We start from the raw sequence: 21,695 nt of genomic DNA on the forward strand, positions 1-21,695 counted from the left end.
TTTGGGGTCTGAAGTTGCTCTGAACTTCTGAGCAATAAACTTGGAGGAGCTGAGCTGCATTAACCACCAAGGCAGCTGGAATATGTGGATATGGATTCATACAGTGAGGGGAAAGCTCAGGGTCACAGCAGCTGTGTCAGCACCCGTCACACCCCAGGGGTGGTTCCAGGCTGAACCACCTGGAAAAAGGTTCCTTTGTCCCCCCAAACATCCCCACAGCCCGGGCAGGAGATACTTTCCATGGCTACCCATGTTCCCAGAAGCAGGATCCCACCCTGGTTACCACCACAGGAGCACAACAGCTCCATCCCAGCAGGATGGGGAGCAGGGGGTTTAGAGGAAAGCCAGGAAAACACTGGGAGCACCAAGCAATAGGGAAGGTCCACACAACCCCTTCCCTCTGAGGAAATCCCTTCCCTCAAACCCCTGTTTGATTCCCTGTTCTGCAGGAGAACTCCCCTCCTTGCAGCAGGGCTAGGCACCCAGCACTGCTCCTCCAGCTCCATTGGGTGAAGACATCAAAGATCTGCTCCCTCCAGGCCCCAGCCTGCACCCCAAAAGCACAGGAGCACGTTTTGAGACCTCTGTGTTTCCAGACCTCTCTGCATTCCTGCAGTTGGGTTGACATTCTCTCAGAAGGGGGACAGAGAGAAAGGGACAGGCCCAACCCCTTGGGAATGCAGCTAGAGGAGAGCAAAAAAAATCCCCATTTGCAGAGTGGATGCAAGGGCAAAGAGAAAAAGAGAAACCCATCGTGATGGTGTTCATTTTAACTGTTCAGCCACTTGTAGGCTGATGCCATTAGAGGAAATAAATAGGTAAGAGGCACTCGAACGGTGCTTGCAAGAGGAGATGGGAACTGAGACAAAACAAGAGCTGGGAGACAGAAAGAAGCACCGTGGCTTCCGAGAGAATCGAGGAGCTGGAGCAAAGCCACCTTCCTGAGCTGTGCAAAGTTATCAGCAATGCCTGTAAAACTCCCTTTTTAAAAGGTTGCAGCCCCTGCCCTCCTTGTGCCACTGTGGCCACTGTGCCACCCTGGTCTCTGTGCGGCTGCTGGCAGGGAAACGGATCCCGCCGCTTCTCCCGCTCCCGGAGCATCCCTGAGCTGGCGGTGCCGGCTGCCAGCGCTGTCCCCGGCCGGTGATGGACGAGGGGAGCTGACACAGCCGGGCCCGGCCCCGCTCGATACCTCCTGGAGCGGGGCCATTTATAGCCCGTGATGGATGCGGCCATCAAGGGGAGCGGCCGCGGCTCCTGCCCGCCCCTCCGCGGGCCGGGGAAAGGTGTAAATTTGGCCGAACAGCTTCACTAAGCTCTGGTTGTTTATTATCCGGGGCGCTGCTGCATGCCCAGCTCGGCGGTGCACACGGGGAGAGGCGGCTGGGGGATGCTGAGGGACATTCCCCGCCTGCAGGAGGGATGGGGCACGGCCCAGCGTGGCCATCCAAGCTTTCCTGGCCTTCGAGGGGGGGTTTGGGATGTCCCTTGTCACCCCGAGCAGGCAGAACCCCCACCCCGTGCCCACTCGGGGTGCCCATCCCCGCTCCAGCAGCAGGAGGGATTCCCTACAGACCCTGCGGAGGGGATTGGGGTCTTGGTGCCACCTCCCCACGGCACTGAAGGGTGTGGGATGGACCCAAACCACCCCCAATCCCCCTCCTCTCACACGCCGCTGCCTCAGCAGGACCCGACACGGATCCATCCTCCGATTTCCCACGGAGAAATGAAGGGATTTCTGCCCTCGAGCTGCGAGACAATCGCAGAAATGGGTTTAGCTTTGCCAGACTCCCACTTTTCTTCCCCTTTCCGCATCCCCAGGACACCGGGATCGGCCCTGAGGCTTTTCCAGCACCGAGCAGCCACAACCTGGGCTCCTGGCCTGAATATTCATGAGCCAAAGGGCCGGAGCAAAAGGCGCGCACAGCTGGGCAGCAAACAGCGCCAGGACGCGGAGATATTCCAAGAAAAAAGAGAAAAAGAGGAGGAATTTCAGCGCCGAGGGGGTCAGAGGGTGGGTGCACCGAGAGGCACCGAGGGTCTGGAGCTGCTGCCGGCGGAGGAGGAGCGGCCCCATCTGCTCCCGCTGTCCCCGCTCCCGGCGCTCCCGGTGCCATTTGCCTCTGCCCCCGAGGCGTTTTGGTGATGGAAGAGGCCTGCATTAGCACGAGGGGAAACCGCAAATGTCTAGAGATAAAGAAAAAAAAAATTAAAAAAAGATAAAAATCAGGCGAGTTCAGGAGGTGGATCCTGCAGTGGTTGGGGTGTGGGGAGGGTTAAGCAGAGGCCTGTTTTGGGAAATGGACACCTGGGAGGGAGACACTGGCAGCAGAAGAGCTTCAGGCAGCGAGAGGAGCTGCTCCCCTGAGTGTCCCGGCCGTGCTGGTGCCTGTCACCCCCTCCCTCGGTGCTGCCATCAGGCAGAGCCACGGCTGTGAGCAGCCAGACAGAGGGGGACGATGGCTCTTCCTGCTCTGGAGATGTCACAGGTCGCAGGGAGGTCACAGAGATGGTGCAGGCAGACAGAGGTGCTGCTGGTCACCGGCCCCAGCAGCAGCTCTTGGCTCTGTGCTTTGCTCAGAGCCTTCCCAGGAGCAGGGCTGGGGCCTCTCCTCTTGGCCAGGGACTTTGGCAGATTTCAGGGGCTCGGGAATCAGGCATGGTTTGGGTTGGAAGGAGCTTAAAACTCATCCCATTCCAGCCCTGCCATGGGCAGGGACACCTTCCACTGTCCCAGACTGCTCCAAGCCCCATCCAGCCTGGCCTTGGGCACTTCCAGATATCCAGGGGCAACCATAGCTTCTCTGGGCACCCTGTGCCAGGGCCTCAGCACCCTCACAGAGAGGAATTTAATCCCAATATCCCACTTAACCCTGTCCTCTGTCAATTTCAGGCCATCCCCCTTTCCCCTGTCACTCCAGGCCTTTATTAGCAGTTCCTCTCCAGGTTTCCCCAGTGCAAACCAGTGTAGCAGCACCATCCCTGAACCAACCCTGACCCTTCCCAAGGATCAGCTTTTCCCAAGGCCACCACACCCAGAAGCTTCCCTTCCCACTGCCAGGAGCTTTGTGATGAAAACAAAGGCACTGCCCTTCCCAGCTCCCTGCACTGGTATTTTCCCAGTGGGAAAAGCCTCTCCACAGCCAGGTGCTGCAGACCTCAGCTGAGGTGCAAACACAGCTTTTCCCCACACTTCCAGGCAGGGAAAAGGAGCAGCCAGTGCCAGGGAGGTGACAAGGGCTGCCTCTCCCTGTCCTTGTCCCCAGCCCATCCCACAGAAGGATGCACCAGCCCTGGGTGGGTATTTCAAACATCAAACTGCAAAGCTGGAAGGAAATAGAGAACCGTTCCCAGGAGTGCTGAAGTGGCTGCTGTGCCGCTCCTGCTGGAACATTAATATTTGCCAAAAATAATTTGTCTTTAATCAGACACAGCCATATATTTAGTTTTATGTCCGTTCTGGATCAGCCTTTATTGCCTTGGGCCACTCCAGCTCCTTAAGGCTCTGTCAGGGATCAGCATCCAGGAGGGCACAGGAGCTGGTGCAGGTGGCACCCAGGGGAGTGTCCCAATGTGTGCAGGGTGAGCCCCAAAAAGCAAAGTGCTGCTAGGGAACCAACAAAAAGCAGTTCTGCATTTCTGTGAGGTGGCACAGGTGGAGCTGGTGTTGAATTCACTTCTGAACTGGAGCAAACCCCGTTAGTTTTTCCTCCTGGCCCCACCCAGAAGTGACAGGTTCTGTCCATGCCGGGCTGCAGGGCTCCTTTCCGGGCAGGGACAAGCCCGTTCCTGCCGTGGTTTGCACTTCCAGCCCCGGCCAATTAACGAGGTGTCACCGCAGTGGGGCCCTGAGCCAGCCCCTCCTGCCCACACCCCACAGGGCAGAGCTCTCTCTGTCCCTCTCACCAAACAGGGGGTGCCCAAATCCCAAATGATGGGCTGGAGGAGGGAAATCCAGTCCCCAGACCCCCAGTGCCAACCCTCTGGCCCCACTGCCCAGGCTTCCTCCCAGCAGAGAGGCTCCAGAGCTGAGCAGAGCACCTTTAATTCAGGTGCCCTGCTCTGGCCCTGGGAGCAGGTGGGACCTTGCCCAGGGATTCTCCTGCTCCAAAATCCACTTCCAGAGCAGAGAGAAGGGAGGGCTCCAACTGAGCAGGTCTTGCCTGAAACCCTGCACCCCTGAGCTGGGCTGGCTCTGCAGCCACACAGGAGCACAGGAACAGAGATTTTGGGCTGGCAGAGCTTGCTGGGGTGGTTTGAGGAGCCCAAACACTGCCCTGGCCAGGTGAGAGCTGAACTGCTCCCTGAGGGAAGAGCTCATCACCACTCCAAATACAACATCTGTCAATAAATCAACAGCCCAGACCTGGCTGGAGATACCCCAGATGTTCATCAGTGATTTTATAGCTGTGGAGATTCCCACCAAAACCACCCAGAGGTGTCCAGGAGCCTCTTCCAGCCCTCAAGCCCAGCCCTGTGCATCCCTCACCCCAAAACACGTGCACATCCAGAACCTACATAACTTAAGGCTTCTCCTCCCACCCAGCTCATCCTACAGACACTCAGAGAGTCCATTTGAAATCAAAGACCATCAGAAGTGGGGAATTCTACAGCAAAGCTCGCAAGACAAGGCCAGGTTGGATGGGCTTGGAGCAACCTGCTCTTGTCCCTTGGCCGCCACAGGGGCTGGGATGGGATGAGCTTCAAGGTCCCTCCCAACACAAGCCATTTAATGATTTCAAGATCCAGGCTCCCCTTGGTTGAGTTCTTTCCCCAAACCCACAGCTGAATGTACAGGGTGGTCACGAGCATGAAACAAAACTCAGAATGTTCCTGAACAAGGCTCCAGCCCAAAGCAGTCAGGAAAGGTCTGGTGAATACATTCACATAATTAATACATATGAGAACATTGCAATTCCCCTCTTTGCTGGTCCACAAACAGAAAGGAGCTAAATTCATTAGATTAATATTTGTTGAGACTTATTAGTTTAGCTCTAATTTCATGATCAGATGGCATTTTTGGGGGAATTGAAAAGCAAGCTCTAAAGATTCGTTGGATCTAAATCATGGCAAGGAAATTTAAAATTTCCCAGGAAAAGAGGCTGTGCCTAGCTGCTGGTTTGCTTCTAACACTGTTCTCCCACCAGCTGGGGACTCAGGCACTTCTGCTCCTCACTCAGTCTCAGCCCAGGCTGGTTGATATCAAAGCAAATCAACAGCTGCTCAAAGCTTCCCACAATTGGGTGGCCTCCTGGCTCTGAGGGTGCCACCACCCCTGAGACCTCAGAAGAAGGTCCAGATGCCTTCAGGTCATCTCCTGACTGAGCTGGGTGACGCCAGCTGGGCTGACTGGGGCAGTGTCCCCATAGGAACCCAGTGACCCCGAGCCCTTTGTGCCAAGCAGAGGCCTTGTCCTGAGATGAGGCTGCCCTGACCTGGTCCCCTGGAGCCCTCCCTCACCCCAGGAGCCCCCCAGCTGCACTCTGGGCACGGCAGGAACATAAACCACGGCTGCTGACCCCGGCTCCAGCTCTGCTGCTCCAGGCATGAAGTCCTCCAAGCTCCCGGAGCCAGGGGAATTTATTTCATCCCAAGGAAGGCTTTGTACAGGAAAAAAAAAAAAAAAAAGGGCTTCACTGCGTGCCAGGGAGCTGGAAAGAGCAGGGAATGCTCAGGGGATGGTTGTCCAGCAAAATTCCAGCCTCCAGCCCCCAAGCAGCTCTGGATTGCTGGAGAATTTCCCGGGTGTGGAGGCGGTGGGGAGAACCTGGGCACATCCCCCGAGGCAGTCCGGGGAAGGGCTCTCCCCTTGCAGTGACACCGTGCTGCCTTCCCTGCACCTGAAGGAAACTTTCAGGGAGGCAGAATTAATCCTGAAGTGTCATTATCTCAATTAAAGCCCGGGAAAAGCTCAGGCTTTCAGCCAGGGGAAGCCGCGGCAGAGTTTCGGTGGCTTTGCCCCAGCTGGGGAGAAACCCAAGCTCAGGTGAGGCTGCCGAGATGCCAGCTCCGGGTGCCAGCTCCATCCCCAGGGCTCAGAGGCACCTCAGTCCTCCTGCCGTGCCGTGTTTGCTGCGGCCGGGAGCCGCCTCTTGTCCCGGCAGGGCAGGATCCATCCCCGGGGTGACCCCCGGGCCCGCTCCCCGGGCCGGCAGCTGCTGGCTGGGTGACCCCCGCGGGTCCCCGCGCTGACAAAAGGCCTATCTTCTCTCCGCCTAAATGATTTAAATTCTAATCAAACATCATTTATAGCACATCTCGGAGCCGTCTCCCGGGAGCCGGTCCCACGTGAGCCGTTGCCAGGGCAACCGGGGGGTCTCATTTCAGAAATGTCAGATTGCATTATTGTCTTCACACTTCTCTGATAACCCGGTGTCTCTCCCTCTCCTGCCGCCACCCCCTCCCTCCTCCCTGCCCAGCTCCCCGGAGGAAATCACCGGCTCCGTTTCATTCCCTGCCCCGCCGGCACCGCCCTCCCCGGGCAGGGTCCCCGCGCTCCGTGTCCCGTTCTTTGGGTTTGGTGATGCTCCCGTCGCTCCCCCCGCGTTCCCCGCCGTGCCGGGAGTGAAGCTGCACGGGGGTGATTTACTAGCTCCCAAAAAATTAGCGGGAAAAGGGTGGACAGAGCTCAGAGCTGTCTGTCCAGGTGAGCTCCACTCCCCTGCAGCTTTCACAGGGCATCCCCTAGCTCATCCCAAGCAGGATCCAGCGCTGAGGGGATCCAGTACTGGGGCCAGGTGAGGGGTTGGTCCCGCAGACCCCTCTGGAGCACGGCTGCTCCTCTGCTCCGTGGTTTTCCCTTCCTCCCTTCTAGGGGAGGGTGTCCCTGCCCACGGCACAGCGATGGAACCACCTGGCCACCCTCCAACCCAAACAAACTCCAGCTTTTCCTCATTCCCACATCTCCTGGAGCCACCCCCGGCTCACTGCAGCCAGCTGAGCTGCTCTGGCCCCTCCATGGCTCCAAGGAGCCCCTCAGATGGGTGTTGTCCTGCTCCCAGGTGCCAAAGGCCAGCCTGGAGCAGTGACACCACAGATGAACCCTCAGTGAGGTTTGTCCAGCCCTGAGATGTCAAACCCAGCAGAGCTGGGGCTGGCACAGCCATGGTTCTCACACTCTGCTGGGAATAGTGTCCTGGGGGAAACAGTCCTGGCCAGGAACCAGTGACCCCAGGGAAAAACTGAGGTGGTTTTATGATTATTCTGCCACAGCCTAGGGGATCTGGGTACATAAGCTGTGCCTGGTGTTGTGTTTCAGGTGGTTTCCTGCAGGACCTGTCCCTGCTGGTCTCCCACACCATCCCAACAGCTCCAATTCCCCTATATTTAACCCTGTGTCCTGCTGGAAGGTGACAGGGCAGTGGAGGTGTCATGCCCACAGTCCCCAGGCACTGTCAGGAGCCCACATGAGCTGTCCCACATCCCTCCCTCCATCCATCTGCCTGATAAACCCCTAATGAACCTCCCAACTCTGCCTCTTCCCAAAGAACAAACCAGCCCTGGCCCAGGCGGTTAATATTTAACTGAATAAGGGCCATAAATATGGAAAATGGGACTTTTAATTAAATAAGCAGCTTTTAAAAGGGCCCTTGGGCCGAAGAGGCTTTTGTTTAAATATGATTGATTTGACACGTCCTTTCCCTCCTGCTTCCCTCCCGCTCTCTCCCTCTCCTGCTCGGTGCAGGGATGGGAAGCAGGCTGCAGCACGGTCCTGCTGCAGGATCCTCTGCCTGCCTGTGCCCCAAAACCCTGCCACGGCCTCGGGCACGCAGCTCTGGGCTGTGGATGGGCACCCGAGCAAGGACAGCTCGCTGCAGCTGATATGGTTTTCAGCTCTGAATGGGAGCAGAGGGTTTTCCCTGGCTGTTGAGCCACCCTGGCCCACCCCAGCTGGTGAAACCCCCCGGTTTGGGGATTCTTTGCACTCCCTGGGGTAGGATCTGGCCCCTCAGCACATAACCCTGTGGTTTTCCCCATGGAGGATGTGATGGGTCCCTTACAGAGGTGATGGAATGTCGCAAGCACGACAGGAAGGAACGACACTCACCCGTCAGGTTTAGAAGGTGAGCAGAGAAAGTTTATTATGATTTGGGGTTTAAATAGGATTTAGAATTTGATTAAGGATTGGGGGATGAAAGAACCACCTCTCTGACCCCAGTGGTCAACTCAGAAGTCCATCACTTTGTCTTTACCCCTGGAAAGAATTTTGTTTACAAAAACATCAGTCTTTGTTTATGTTTAAACCGTGAAAAAGCTTCAGTAAGAATGAGAAACAATTAGAAGGCTGAAAATCAGAGACAATGGAAGGGAAACTGAGGCAGGCAGCAGAAGGGCAGCACACTCAGGGGAAGGAACTTCTCCCAGTGCTTTGGGGCTGGATTCAGCCCCCCAAAATTTCCTCACACCCCCCCCCCCCCCCACACACACACAGACTCTGGGAGCAAACACAGAGTAAAACCAAGTCTAAATAACTTTGCTGTTCCCTGACATTTGGGCACTGCCTGCTGGAGCAGGCGGCACTAATTACTCCTTCCTCAGCCAGGCACGACGGGAGCAGGGGGGGACCAGGGGCACCGGGGTGTTCCCAGCCCTGGGGACACCTTGGGGAGGTGTTGGGGTGTGGGTGGGCCTGTGCAGAGCAGCAGGGTCACCCCATAAAATTTTAATCTCCATTTCGACAGGCTAAAGCTCCGTGTGTATTCCTGTGTCAGCCCTCAAGGCAGCAGTAACTTTGCAGCTGTGGAATATCTGACTGCTTTGTGTTTCCTCAACAGAAAGATGTGAAAATCCAAATGTTAAATGAAGAATAAAAAATAAATAAATAAAAAGGATAAAAATTGCCATTGTGAAGAAAAAAGAGCAAGAAGGGGTGGAAAGGGAAAGAGCAAGAAAGGCCAAAAAAATTAATGAAAGGTAAGTTTGAAAAGCACAGAGTTTTGTTTTTGATAATAAGGTACTGAGTACTTTTTGATAAAGGAACTGAGTTCTTTACACTTTCAGGGATTAACCCCCACAAATGATTTTTCTTTAAGAATTGCCAGTAGTGCAGGCAGTGCCCTGGGCTCACAGACCCACCATGTTCCCCCAGCTGCCAGGAGCAGTGCCAGGCCTGGCTCTGCAAGAAACAGCAGTGGGGTGAAGTCCTGGGAGCCTGAGGGTCAGGAATCACTGGGAAAAACTGGGAAAAGGACCATGGGACAGAGCAGAGCTGCATCCACACAGGCAGGGGAGGATGCAGTGCCCACCCCTGGCTTTAGGGGCATGGAGAAGCTGGAAAAGGGCACAGAGGATGTCCCCAGAACTGAATGGCCTGAGCTGGGGCACAAGAGAAGAGGCAGCCCAAGGAGGGTGGCTCTCAGCTGGTTCCTCTGTGTTTCCCACCCCTGGTTCTCCCAGTCCATCCCCCAGGGATGGCACAGGCCCGGAGCTGCCTGTGCTCTGCTGTGGCAGGTTCCAGCTGAGGACACACAGTTAATTATCTCCACAAACAACTCGGGGCAGGCAAAGTGTTCCCTGGCCCCCCCAGACCTATGGCTTCCAGGGGATTGCATGAGTGAAGATGTGAAAATGGGGGAGGGAAAAAAAAGAAAAGAAAAAAAAAAAAAAAAGAAAAAAAAAAAAAAGGGAAATTTGGAAAAGAGCAGGTAGGGATTCACATCACTTCTGGGTATCCTTGGGTGCCCAGAGCCAGACTGTGCTGCTGAGGGTCCTTATCCCACAGAAATGTCTGGAATCCCCTCAGAATCCAGTGCTTGAGGCTCCTCCCCAGCTCTGAGCATCCTGGGTGGTGGCACAGGTCAGGAATGTGCCCAGCCTGCTCAGGGCTGGGGTCCCCAGAGTCCCTGGGAGCAGGCAGGTGTCCTCAGTGGTGGCACAGGGAGAGCTGCTGGCACTGCTGGACACTCCCAGGCACCCTGGGGTGACTCCAGGTCCTAATCCATCAAACCCATCACTAATTTTTTTGTGTTTCCTCTTTAAAGCAGCTGAGGCAGTGCCTGGATGAATTGGTGATGAGCTGCCCCCCTGCAAGGCTCCTGTCCCCGAAACCCCCCTGTGGCACCCCCAGTTTTGGGTGCCCATTCCAAGGCACTGCAGTGTCCTTGTTTTTCTCCTTCTGAAATCTGGGCACGTCTCAGCCCTGGTGTGCAGCTTCTGAGCAGCAAAACATCCCTGAATCCTGGTGTTCCCTTCATCCCTGGTGTTCTCTTCATCCCTGGTGTTCTCTTCATCCCTGGTGTCCCCTTCATCCCTGAATCCTGGTGCTCCCTTCATCCCTGGTGTTTAACCCCATCTTCTCCCAGCCCTTCCCTCTGGCTGTCAGGGCTGTTGGGAGGACAAGGGACGTTTTTTGGAAGGGCCAGTTGAGGAGATGGAGCCAGGGGACAAACCTGGGTGGGGGTTTCTCAGCTCTGCTCTGCTCTCTCCTGCTGGTGCCACTGGAGGGTTTGAAGGTTTGCAATGCCTGAACAGGTGATTTGAAAAGCAAATTGTAAAAGTATCCAGCTGGAGATGGGAGGAATCCCTGGCCCACGAGTTGGGAAGGAGTATCCTGGACATCCCTGAGCTGCTGAGTTGATGAAATGTGGTTCCCTGTCAGTGTGACACTGGGAGCTTGGCCCTCAGCAGCACCAGGACATGCTCTGAATGCCCCTGACCTCCAGGGATGCTGAGGAGGGTGCAGCATTTTTGGATACTCCTAAAATCTCCCGCCCCAAACCCTGAGCCAGCCCATTTGCAGTGCTCAGCCCTGATGGAATCAGTGGCATTTTCATAGATTCAGGCTCAAATTAACCTCAGTGAGAAACTCAATCTGGCCAGAGGCACCTCCCAGGGGGTCTGATGCCACCAGCAGATCCCAACATGGGGCTGCTCCTGAGGGCTGCAGGCAAAAGGCAGAGCTCCTCCTGGCACTGCAGAGATAGAGATTCCTTTTTTTTTTTTTTTTTAATAAAAAAAAAAAAAAACAAACCAAAAAAAAAACCCAAAACACAGGTGGGGGGGAGGGGGTAAAAAAAGGCCTCATGTTTGCAGCCAACACGTGTAATCTGTTGCAGCCCTTGTCAGACAAAACAGTTTTGCCGTAAGACAGCGATTCCCAGAGGGGAAAGGGGCGAAGTGAAAATACTTTATCAGCTGCCTACATATGTAAAGCAGTACCCTGGTTGAAAAGCAAAGCCTCTTTCCCTTTGAAAGCTGGGAAGGGAGAGATGGGAGGCAAGTGCCTGGGAGCAGGGACAGGAGTGACACAGGCACAAAGCCCAGCACGGCAAAGCCCAGGCCTCCCTCCCAAAATGCTCTTATCTCCCTATCAGCCCCAAAAAACTACCTGGCTGTGGAGAAGAAACAAAGCCAAACAAAACCCAGATGTGGCTCAGTTTGGGAAACTAAAAATACGGTTTTTAATGTACAGAATGTGGTTTTTAATGTACAGGAATTATTTAATTCAGGCATTAGGGGCAGGTTCTGTCAGAGCCCCCAGGTCAGCAGGGAAGAGTCCATTGCTCCAGGTAGCTCTTCCCTCAGGTTGGGCTGAGATGAAGGGAATTACTCCCTGCCTGGATTTAAGAAGTGATGCTCAGGAGCTGCCAGCAGACAAGGGTTTTCCTTCCTCTCTGAATTTAAAGTCTGTTTCAAAGGCTGGGAATTCCAGGACCTGGACACACGGCATAAATCAGCCCTCGGGTTCACAGGATGAGAGGACTCTACTGGCAACAAGTGGGCTGGCTCCTCATGGAGGCTTCTCCTGCTCCATCCATCAGCCAGAGACCTGAGAAGATGAGGAAAAAAAAATTAATTCCACATAACAACTCTCTCAGCAAGACAGAGAGGGGATATGAACAGGGCTGGGGGGACATCGGGCTGGGAGGAAGAACCCAGGAGGGGCTGAGATCCTGGATAAGGATGCACAGAGGCAGGAGGGGGAGAAGGAATGGGATGGGGGCAGGAAGGGGAGCAAAGAAAGGAGGGAAGCAGCAGAAGAAAGGGCAAAGAAGAAGCAGAGGCGGGGGCAGAGGGAAGGAGCCTGCGCGTGCCCATCTGGGCGATGCATCACATTGAAATTGTCCCGCATTAAAAATTCACCAGCCAGTGAATTTTCAAGGGATTTGTAGTAATTAGATGACAAAATGCTGGCAAATCTCAGGCTTGCCAAAGATGTTACTCAGGGGTCAAAGACTCGACACTTTTGGCTGGGTAATTTGTAAGTGTCAATCACACTCAGCCATCAGAGGGAAAGGAGAGATCCAACGGCTGAATCCTAACGAAGTCCAAGGCTCCTGCCTGCTGTGGCCCCTCCTGCTGCCACCCAGGCCTGCAGGCCCCAGCTGAGACCACACTGGCCTGACTTGGGCTCTCATTTTTAAAATTAAAATACAAAACTTGCCAGGTTTTGTTTCTCAGCACTGATCCTTGGCAGGAGGAGCTCCTGCCCTGCTCTGCAGCTGCCTGGGGTGATGTGCCTGTCCTGTTTATCCTGCTGGGGGCAGAATGGGCTGTGACCCCCCCGGGGTGATGCCTCTGCAGCCCTGCACCAATCCTGCCAATTGCTCCTGGGACAGTCCACCCTGGTGCTGACACACTGGGCTAAGTTAGGCTGAAAATGGAATTGAAGCAGCTCCTACCTGCAATCTGCCTGTTGCTGCCTCCCCCTTGGGTGTCACAGAGACTTTGGGGCGACCAAAGCAACCCCATGGGTTGTCTCTGCCCGTGCTGGCTCTGTTGAAAAACCCAGGTTAATTCAGATCCAGCAGGACACTCCCAGCCCTGGTCCTGCCTCAGGCTAAGCCCATGGCAGCAGCTCATCCCACACACCCACCCAGAGCTGGAGGAGAGAAGAAATTAAAAAGTTTTCCACGTCATCAGCTTAAAACCAGACCACAAAGTGCAAAAATTAATGTTTTGCCCCAAAAAACAGGAGAGATCCCTGTCTCAGCCAGGTGCAAAGCTCCAGTCCAGGCTCAGCCCTGCTGAGGCTGAGGTTAAGCCTGGGCTTTGCTGCCAGGTTTTGGGGGCAGAGGATGGCTCTGAGGGGATGGCTGCCCAGCCCCAGATCTCTCCTGGAGAGATTCTTGCCTTTTGTGGTCTGGTTTCTAAGCTGATGAAGCAGAAAAGCCCTGGATTTCTCAGCCCCAGGGTTGGGGATGGCTGCTAACAGGGACTACAATTACCTCCAAAAAGATTTGGGATCACCCAATGTGGGAGAGGCAGAAGCCTGCTCTTCTCTCCATCTCTCAGGGCTTATAAAGCTGTCCCTGTTACCCCTGCTAAACCCCACCTCCAGTTTTGGGCTGTGAGGGATGATTGAAGCTGTCAGGGAGGTTTTGGCCATCAGCTCTGAGGTGCTGAGGCACCAAGCAGCACCATCACACCCCAAGGCAAAGCACTGCACACCCCAAACTCCCTTCCACTCCAGGAAGCCAAATCACAGAGGAAGGGAAGCTAAAGGAGCTTTGTTTGCTCCATCCCTCCCAGCGTGGCTGAAATTCCTGAGTGCTCTTAATGCAGTGGTGTGGGGAGGGGAGAGATGGGGAAAGAGGAAAAAGAGGAAAAAGAGGAAAAAGAGGAAAAAGAGGAAAAAGGAAAGGAATCGCCCCTGGACAGAGCTGCTGTGCTTTAGCTGAATGCAGAGGCATTCCTTGCTGCAGGCCAGCAGGACTGGGAGAGCTAGAAAAGGAGGCAAAGCAGCAGTGTGATGCTCCCCAGCCACAGTGCTGGAGCTGAGGGGACTGGCAATGTGGCTGAAGGTTCCTCCTCAATTTCAAAAGTCATTCAGCAGCTGCAAAACACCTTGCAGGGGTAGCCTTCCTCCAGCTCCTCATCAGCTGCACTTCCAGCTCCTGCTCCACGTATTTACAGAGCCCAAATCTCAGGCTGAGGTCTGCAGGGGGTCTGAACTGAGGGGTTTTTCCATGGTTTTATCTTCACTTGATCTAACAGTGTTTTCAGATGTTGCTGGAAGAATATTTGTTGGGAAGCAGTAGGGAAGGACTCTGCTTGTAACTGCTTGTAACTGCTCTGACCAGTGCTGGGCACTTGGGAACCATTCCCTGCTCCCAGGGGGTGTCCATGGGATGTTTCCTCCCTGTCAGAGCCTGCTACTGGCAGATGAAGACCCCCAGGCCCACCCCACTGCACCTGAACACAGCTCCAACCACTGCCCTGCTCACTCTTGCAGGAGAAAATTAACCAGAAAACGCCAAATTTGAGTTGAGGGAACACCAAGAAAGCATCTTCCCCCCTAGATCACCTCTCCTGACACACACCACAGCCCTTATTGCCCTCCCATTGTGTCCCAGCAGCTTTGCTAAACCCTGAGCTGGAGATGATATCTCATGTGGGGACATGGTGACACTGGCTCTGCACCCCCCTGCTCCACACCCATCCCCAGCAGCCCACCATGGTCCTGGGGCTGCAACAGAGAGACAAACCTAATTACATGGCACTAATTATGGCCTGTGGAACGTAGGGACTGTGCTCCTGGAGCTCCGCAGGGGAGGTGACACTCCCTTCTCCAGGATCCTTCCCACCTCCCTGCTCCTGTGCTGGCATCACTTCCCGTTTGTCACCGATTCAGGTCACACTGTGCACACCCCCTCGTGCTCTGCCTCCCTCCCCAGCTCCAGTTTGGGGTGAAAGCCTCCCTGATTAGCCAATTTGGATCCCTATTTACTGTGAATTACTGAGCCTGATTATTATTCATGGCTGGCGAAGGCTGAGATCTCAAGCCCGGCCATGCGATTTCTCTTCCTCTCCAATGCATATATTTAGGGAAAACAGGAGGCAGAGAGCCTCAGCCAGGGAAGCTGCAGCTACCTCCTCCTGCTGCATTTCCTGTTGAGGAAGGTGCTAGTGGATGCTGGAATGTAGTGCCAAACTCTGGTCATGGGTAACGTCTGGATGTGTTAGAATATTGGTCCCTTCTAACTCCCTTCTCCTCAGATTCTGTGATGAAGGAGAAGTTCCCCAAATCTCCCAGCCAGCAGCCAAGTCAACTCTCTCAATCTGCATTTGCAAATTCTTCCTGAAGTCCAACCTGAAGCTCTCTCTGGAGATTAGAGAGCTCCAGGAATCAGCAGCTGGACTGGAAAGCAGCAGGGCAGGACACAGGGGATACAAGATCTTCCTGCAGCCCTGGCAAAGGCTGGGTGAATGGAATTTATGGGGCGTGCCTGTCCCTAAGTGCTTCCCAGACCTCATTCCATGGGAACACTTGACAGGAAGACCAGGCAAGATGGCACTGAAGGGATGAGAAGAGCTGAAATTCCTGAATTTAGGCAGGAGCAGTGCAGTGGTGACGAAAGGAAACCACCAAGAGCCCATAGATGCTGACTGCCTGTCCCTGCCAGGTCTCCTGCCTTCTCCTATGGGACACAGAGGAAATCACAGATGGTGGTGTGGGGTTTTCCAAAGGGAATGGGTCACTTTGGGGACCCACAGGGCACTGTGGCACAGCAGAGAGGGGCTGGCAGTGCCCAGCAAACCCAGGCTCCCTCTGTGCCTTGCCTTGCTTTGCTGGCTGGCCCCGTAAGGAGATAAAAGCCCACACAGGCCTCTGGCAACAGGCAGCAATGAGGAGAGCTGCTTCTACATTAAAACCCCTTAACCCTCTCATTCAGTAAAAAAGCTGCATTTGAATAATATCCTAATCCAATTGCAGAGCTGGCCCTGGGGAGGGGGATCTGGAGCCTGCCTGGGGAGCAGCTGCAGCAGCTCCTGCTCCTGTCCAGCTCACCAGGTCTCGCCCTGGATGAAGCTGTCACAGCCTGACAAAAACCCACTGGCCAAGGCAGGCAGTGGGCTTCAACCCCTCAGGGAGCCTGCACCATGTCCCAATAGCCAGAACTGAGTGTAAACCCCTCACCTGAGCTCTCTGCTGGGGAGAGCACAGCCCAGAGAGCCCCTCTGGCGTGGCTGTACCCCAGCTCCCATCTGCAGAACCAGGGCTGATGGATGGCTCTGGCTTGGAGCTGCTCATCTTTGCCACCAGCACAGCCTGGCCCCAGCACTCACCTCCCAAAAAGGACACCCAGGTGAGCAGCACACCCTCCCTGTGCCCAGCTCTGCCCAGGGAGCACCGGGCAGTGAGGGGTGACAGCACACACGGTGACACCCACCCTGGGGTGTCAAGAGACAGCAGAATGAGGGGGACAGGGACATCCCAGCCCAGTTACAACCACCAGTGTGCAATCATTTGGTACAGACAAAACCTTCCTGAATAATAGAGAAGAACCTATTCCCCCCTCCCAGAGCAAACAAGAGCACTGCAGCAGCACTGCTGAGGTTCAGGACCAGGGGGAGGCTGTTCCCTGCTTCAGCTCCATGGACAGGTAAGAGAGTTTGCATTATTTTATCATTAGGATTGCTTCAGATCAGGGGGAAAAAAAGAAAACAGCCAGTGGGGAGTGCTGGATTTCTGCAGACCTGTTTAAGTGATCATTTTAATTCAGGTGTATGCTTGTTTTTAGAGAATTCCTGCTGTAATTTTAGGGGTGCGACGTGGGATTCTCAATACGTAACAAAGAAGTGGAGTAGGAATTAACTCCAACTGTTCTCCAGAGCTGTGATCAGCACTTCCATAATTAATGTCCAGGCACAAATATATTTGTGTACACATACACAGCCCCCCCCACTCACATCAAACAGATTTCCTTGATACCAAATTGCCTGAAAAATTAACCAATGTCAAACTGCTCCACAAGATAAGTATCATTAAGGGAAAAAGAAAATCTTCATTATGTTTGAAGGTACAGAGGAGAGAAAAAGAAAACCCACATGAATGTTTTCCAGCCTGTTCCCAGCCTGGGAAATAACATGTTTTAAAACATATCAAAGGGTTAAATTAATTTTCATTAAAATTTAAATTTGAGAAGGCTCCCTCTCTTCTTTCCTCCCTCCTCCCCCTTTGAACGTTTGACTGGCAACCATTTCATATTTCAATCTCGGCAGAACAAATTGAATTAGATGTTGAAACCAAACTCTGCTCTGTTCTCTAAAGCCTACATGCTCTGCTTGTGCTAATCCTTTTCGTCGCCGCTGCAGACCTCAGAGACACTCAGCAAGAAACCTGCCCTGCCACAAAAGACAATGAAGGGAAAGAGGAAAATAAAAAAACTCCCCCCCAAAATAACAACCCAGGAAAAAAAAACCCCAGAGGAAAATTCAAACCCAAGCTGCAATGCTGCAGAGCTTTGCTGAAATCGTGTGCTGGGAGGGGACACTGCCCAGCTTCTCTGCCCTCTGTGCTGGGCATGGGCACGTCCTGAACAGTTAGGATGGTCAAACATCCCTGCTGACTGAAATTCAATTTACCTCAGGCTGAAGCTTCCCTGCAGTGACCCCCCTGGTGCAGAGCTGGGCCAGTGGTGAAGGCAGTGGGGAACAGGGACAGGAATGCCACTCACCAGTTGAAAGCAAAAAAAGGGGAATAAAGTTTGCCACCATTTCAGGTGACACTGCCACGCCCTCTGACAGCGCTGCTACCACACCTGTGCCTCAGTTTCCCCACTGCTACATGGCTGGTGCTGCTCTACAGGATGAGGGTTTTACACCACAGCCCTGACACATCCCAAAGGGGTATCCCTGAATTTTGGTGTGTCCTCTGAGCCAGCACTCCCAGGTCCTGACAGGAGTGGCTGCTGCTGGGTTTGGGAAGCCTCTCAGTGGCAGCAGCAGGACTCTGGAGCTGCAAAACAGTTTGGGGGACCAGAAAGGGGTGTCACACCACTGCAGCCTCAGTGCTGAGCCCTGTTTTTGGGAATTCTGCAGAAAAGCTGGGGTAGGACATGATTGTAAGGTCAGGGCTGGGCTGTGAGCAGCACTGTGTGCCCTGCCCAGCCCCACACCTGGAGGCACCTGCACATCACAGCTGGACAGATGTTACCCCAAAGCCCTCCCTGCAGTGGCCTTGCATGGAGCAGGCAGTGCTGATTTAACCCAGCTCAGGTGACGTGAACAGGGCTCCTGTCACAGCCCCAGGGTTTCCTGTGGCCACAAACACACACAAAGGACACCATGAGCCCATCTTACCTCTACTGAACCCACACAGGCTGAGCTCAGGGGTCTCAAAAAGATGAGAGGGGCTGGCAGGACTGCAGGGTTTGACCTCAGGAAGCCCTTTCATCCTCGCTCCCTTCTGCCATCCCATATTTTCCAGCCTTGAGATGCTACTCCAAGACACAGCAAGGAGGACTGATGGGAGCCAGGACTCACAGACCTCAGGGTGTGGCGCTTTTGGAGGGAGAGAAGCCACAGAGTTTTTGGTGCTGGCAGGGAAAAGGCCTTTGCCAAACTATCTGTGACATGGTGGCAGCTGTAGGTTGGTGTCCAAACAGGGACTTGTATGTTTTGGCAGCCCATCTGTTCTCCCCCAGCCACAAGGAGGGACAATTCACACCCTGGCAGCAATTCCTGCTGCAGCAGAAATTCTGCTGCCCTCCCCTGTGGGGATGCCAACAGCCAGGGCAGCACACAGAACACACCAGGGCATGCACTCACTTCAACACAGGGCCCAAACCCAGCCCAAATCTGGGCTGTAACCCCTGGGACCACAGCCAGGAGCTTGGGGGGTCACAGAGGGGAGAGGCAAAAGGTGGGATCAGCTTGGAGGCTGCTGAGCCTTTGGAATTCTGCCTTCTCCTGCTCCCAGTGCTGCCCACCCTGCAGCAAACCAGGTCACTGTGACTTTTGGGGCCAGCTGTGCCCACCCTGGTCCCACTGCTCCAGTACTCACCTCAGAAGAGCCCAGGCAGCTGTTAGATGTCCTCATCCTTGTCATTGTCCTCCTCTTCGAGGTGCTCCATGATTTCATTCAAAACCTCTGATCGTTTTTTCTTCTTTGGGGAGTCTGTCCAGGCCCAGGTGGGAGCGGAGCGGGGAAGAAGAAAAGCAAAAATTACAACCTGGACCCTCACGCAGCTACCTAGGAAGGTGCTGAGGGGGCTGGAGGTAGCAGGATACCCTTCCAGGTGAAGCTCATTAAGTATCATCTACTTCTGCCCCCCAGCCAGGTCCTGGCAGAAGCTGGGATTCCAATTCCTCCCACCCGTGCTTTAGTTCACAAGCTGGCAGCAAACAGCATCCAAACAGGTGATGGTGATACCCAACCCTTCCTGCTGACCCCAACTCACTGTGGAATTCACAATCTCCCTGTGGAAAAGTGGCTGTGAGCCTAACCAGGGGCTCATCAGGGCTCTTGACAGGACACAACCTCACTGAGACTGCCCCATCCCAGTGCACATCCCTCACCTCGGTGGAATGACGTCCCTGCTCTGCCCCACAGCACAGCTCTGTCCTGGCACTGCCCAGCTCCCCTGGGGCTCAGCACCATGCACACATCCTCCCCAAAGGATGCAGGAGAGGGGGGAGCCCTGGGGGGGCTGCCAGCACCTGAGGGAACATCTCAACCCTGCAGCAGCGCCCGGCACTGAGGTGACAAAGCCATTTGGTCCCTGATGTGAGGCTGACATCCTCCTTTCTGCTGGGCAAGCAGTGCCCTCCCGGCAGGAGCCGTGGCACAGCCCCCTCTCCCCCCCTGCCTCCCCAGCTCACTCGCAGCACATGGAGAACAGCTGTTTAAATCCTGCTTTCAGACATCAAAAGCCTCGCTGGGTTTCTCAAACAAACAAACATACCATAGGACTAAAGAAAAGGTGTAAAATAAATAAATGGAACAAGCTGTGCATTTTCTTTTAGTATTACAGCTGCTGCGGGAGATAAACAACAAGTAAATGTCACAAAACATCAATACAGAAGAAATTAACCTGACAAAAGCTCACATCCCCCCCCCCCCCCCACCTCCGCCTCCCCCCAACTCCCAACAATTTTGCATTTCTGGAGTTCCCATCTAATGATTTTATTTTTCAATTAATTCCTTGACAGAGAGCCAGAGCCTGGCTCCCTTCTCCCTGGGGGCTGTGGGGATGGGAGGGGATGAAGGTGCTGATGGACCCACTGCCCTCCAAGCACCGACCCCACTGAGCTCAGGGGGGCCCAAGGGGCCACAAGGTGCCACCACAAGACCCTCCAGCAGTTCTTTGCAGTTCAATCACCCAAAGGTGATAACCAACCCTGGAGGAAGGTGCCAGCTCAGCACTTCTCCCTCTCCTTCGCTCTGCTCCCAGCTCCCCTGCTTTGGAATGGCAGCAAATGTGGTCTCCTCTCCCAAACCCACTGTGGGAAGCGTGTCCTGTACCTGCCACCCCTTCCCAACCAGAGCCTAGAAGGCCCCTCACAGAGATCCTGCAATGCTGAGGCTGCAGAGCAGAGGAAAAGCTGGATGTGGGATGCTGGGTGCACAGGGAGCATCCCTCAGCAGAGCACAGGCAGGGAAATTCCCCCCACTGCATCCCCCCGATTCACCAGCTGGGCCACTGCGAGCACCACGAGCATCCCCCCTTCTTGCCTAACAAGGGGAAAATAAAAAACCCAGGAGAGGGTGGGGAAGCGAATTGGTTTCGACTTCCTTCCGTTCTGCTGCTCCAAGCTGGTTAAGGTTTGCCCGCTGACGATCCCATTTGCCTCCTTTAAACAATGTGCCGAGCCGGCGGGGCGGGCCGGGAGGGGGATTACCGCGGGATTAGAACGTGGCAGGGTTGCGGATGCCACGCTAATCCTGCAGGGTTTTACTCTCCGGGCTCCGGCATGTGTTTGCATTAGTTACAGATGCTCTCGGAAGAAAAAAAAAATAAAAAAAGAAATAGGAAAGGACAAAGGAGGAAAAAAAAAAAAAAAAAAGGGAGGCCAGCGGTTGGGAGGTGAGGGGAAAGGAAACCTGAGGCTCTGAGGGCAGAGGAGGAGCAAAGGTGATGGAGGCAGGAGCAAAGTGGCAATGGTGATGGTGTCAGGAAGACTTTCAGATCAGGACCGTGCCTTCCCTGGCAATCCCCTGATTCCTACAACTGTAAATAACCGGGGATGAGCCACAGCGGGGCTCGGCCGCTTTACACCCACCCACAGCTGAACCCCCTCCTCACACACCTCCCTCATCCACCCCCCGCCCCACACACACACACAAGCCATTCCTTCCCCTCCCGGCGCGGTGAAATTCCCCATATGTCAATTTAATTCTTTGATCGATGTGAAGGAGCAGGAGAAGCGGCCCGGCACAGCTGGTTCCCCAAGTCAGGCCTGGCGGGAGAGCGGCGGGCTGAGGGCTGAGGGCCGAGGGCGGGCCCCGCCGAGCGCACGGAGCACCGTAATTGTCACTTAGTGCGATTGGGAACCAGAGCCTTCCCCGCACGGCCGGGGCTCCCGGGAGAGAGCCGAGCGTGCCGAGGGCATGGGCAAAGCTTCCCTCGGCTCGCCATTCCTGCAGCATGGAGCTGGGGGAGGAAAGGGGGTGGGAGCCGTGGTTGTGAGATTTGGGGATGTGCAGCCCGGAGCGCTGCTCCTGCACAGGGCGCGGAGCCACGGCTGCCCCTTGCCCCAGGGCTGGCAAATTCAGCTGCTAACCCTAACCCTAATCCTAACCCTGGGATCCCTTGGTGCCAGAGCCAGAACAGCCACCCTGCCTGTTTCCAAAGCACCAGTGATCCTTGTTTTCCAAAGGGAGGATGGCCCTGCCCAAGCTGGGGCCAAGATGCTGCTGCTGGCAGGGTTTGTCACCTTGTCCCTGCCCCGCTGTGGCATTTGTCACAACCCTGCACTAGAGAGGCTCCAGGGATGACTGTTGGCCAAGCTTTCCCTGGCTTTTCCTTCCC

General features: G+C 54.8%; 1 protein-coding gene across 2 annotated transcripts in view; it reads right to left on the reverse strand.

Moving 5' to 3' along the window:
• Window positions 1-10,844: 10,844 nt before the first annotated feature.
• RBM19 (RNA binding motif protein 19) overlaps window positions 10,845-21,695 on the reverse strand; it is a 52,935-nt gene continuing 42,084 nt past the window's right edge. For both annotated transcript variants that reach the window (XM_083874045.1, XM_083874044.1), the window contains exons 24-25: window positions 18,728-18,841; window positions 10,845-11,767 (exon numbers count right to left, since the gene is read on the reverse strand). In XM_083874045.1, the coding sequence (XP_083730171.1) occupies window positions 18,750-18,841 (92 nt within the window). In that variant the 3' untranslated portion in view covers window positions 10,845-11,767; window positions 18,728-18,749. The remainder of the gene's footprint in view (window positions 11,768-18,727; window positions 18,842-21,695) is intronic.

This window comes from Zosterops lateralis (genome assembly GCF_965231275.1).
Source record: "Zosterops lateralis genome assembly, chromosome: 17".
Lineage (NCBI taxonomy): Eukaryota > Metazoa > Chordata > Aves > Passeriformes > Zosteropidae > Zosterops > Zosterops lateralis.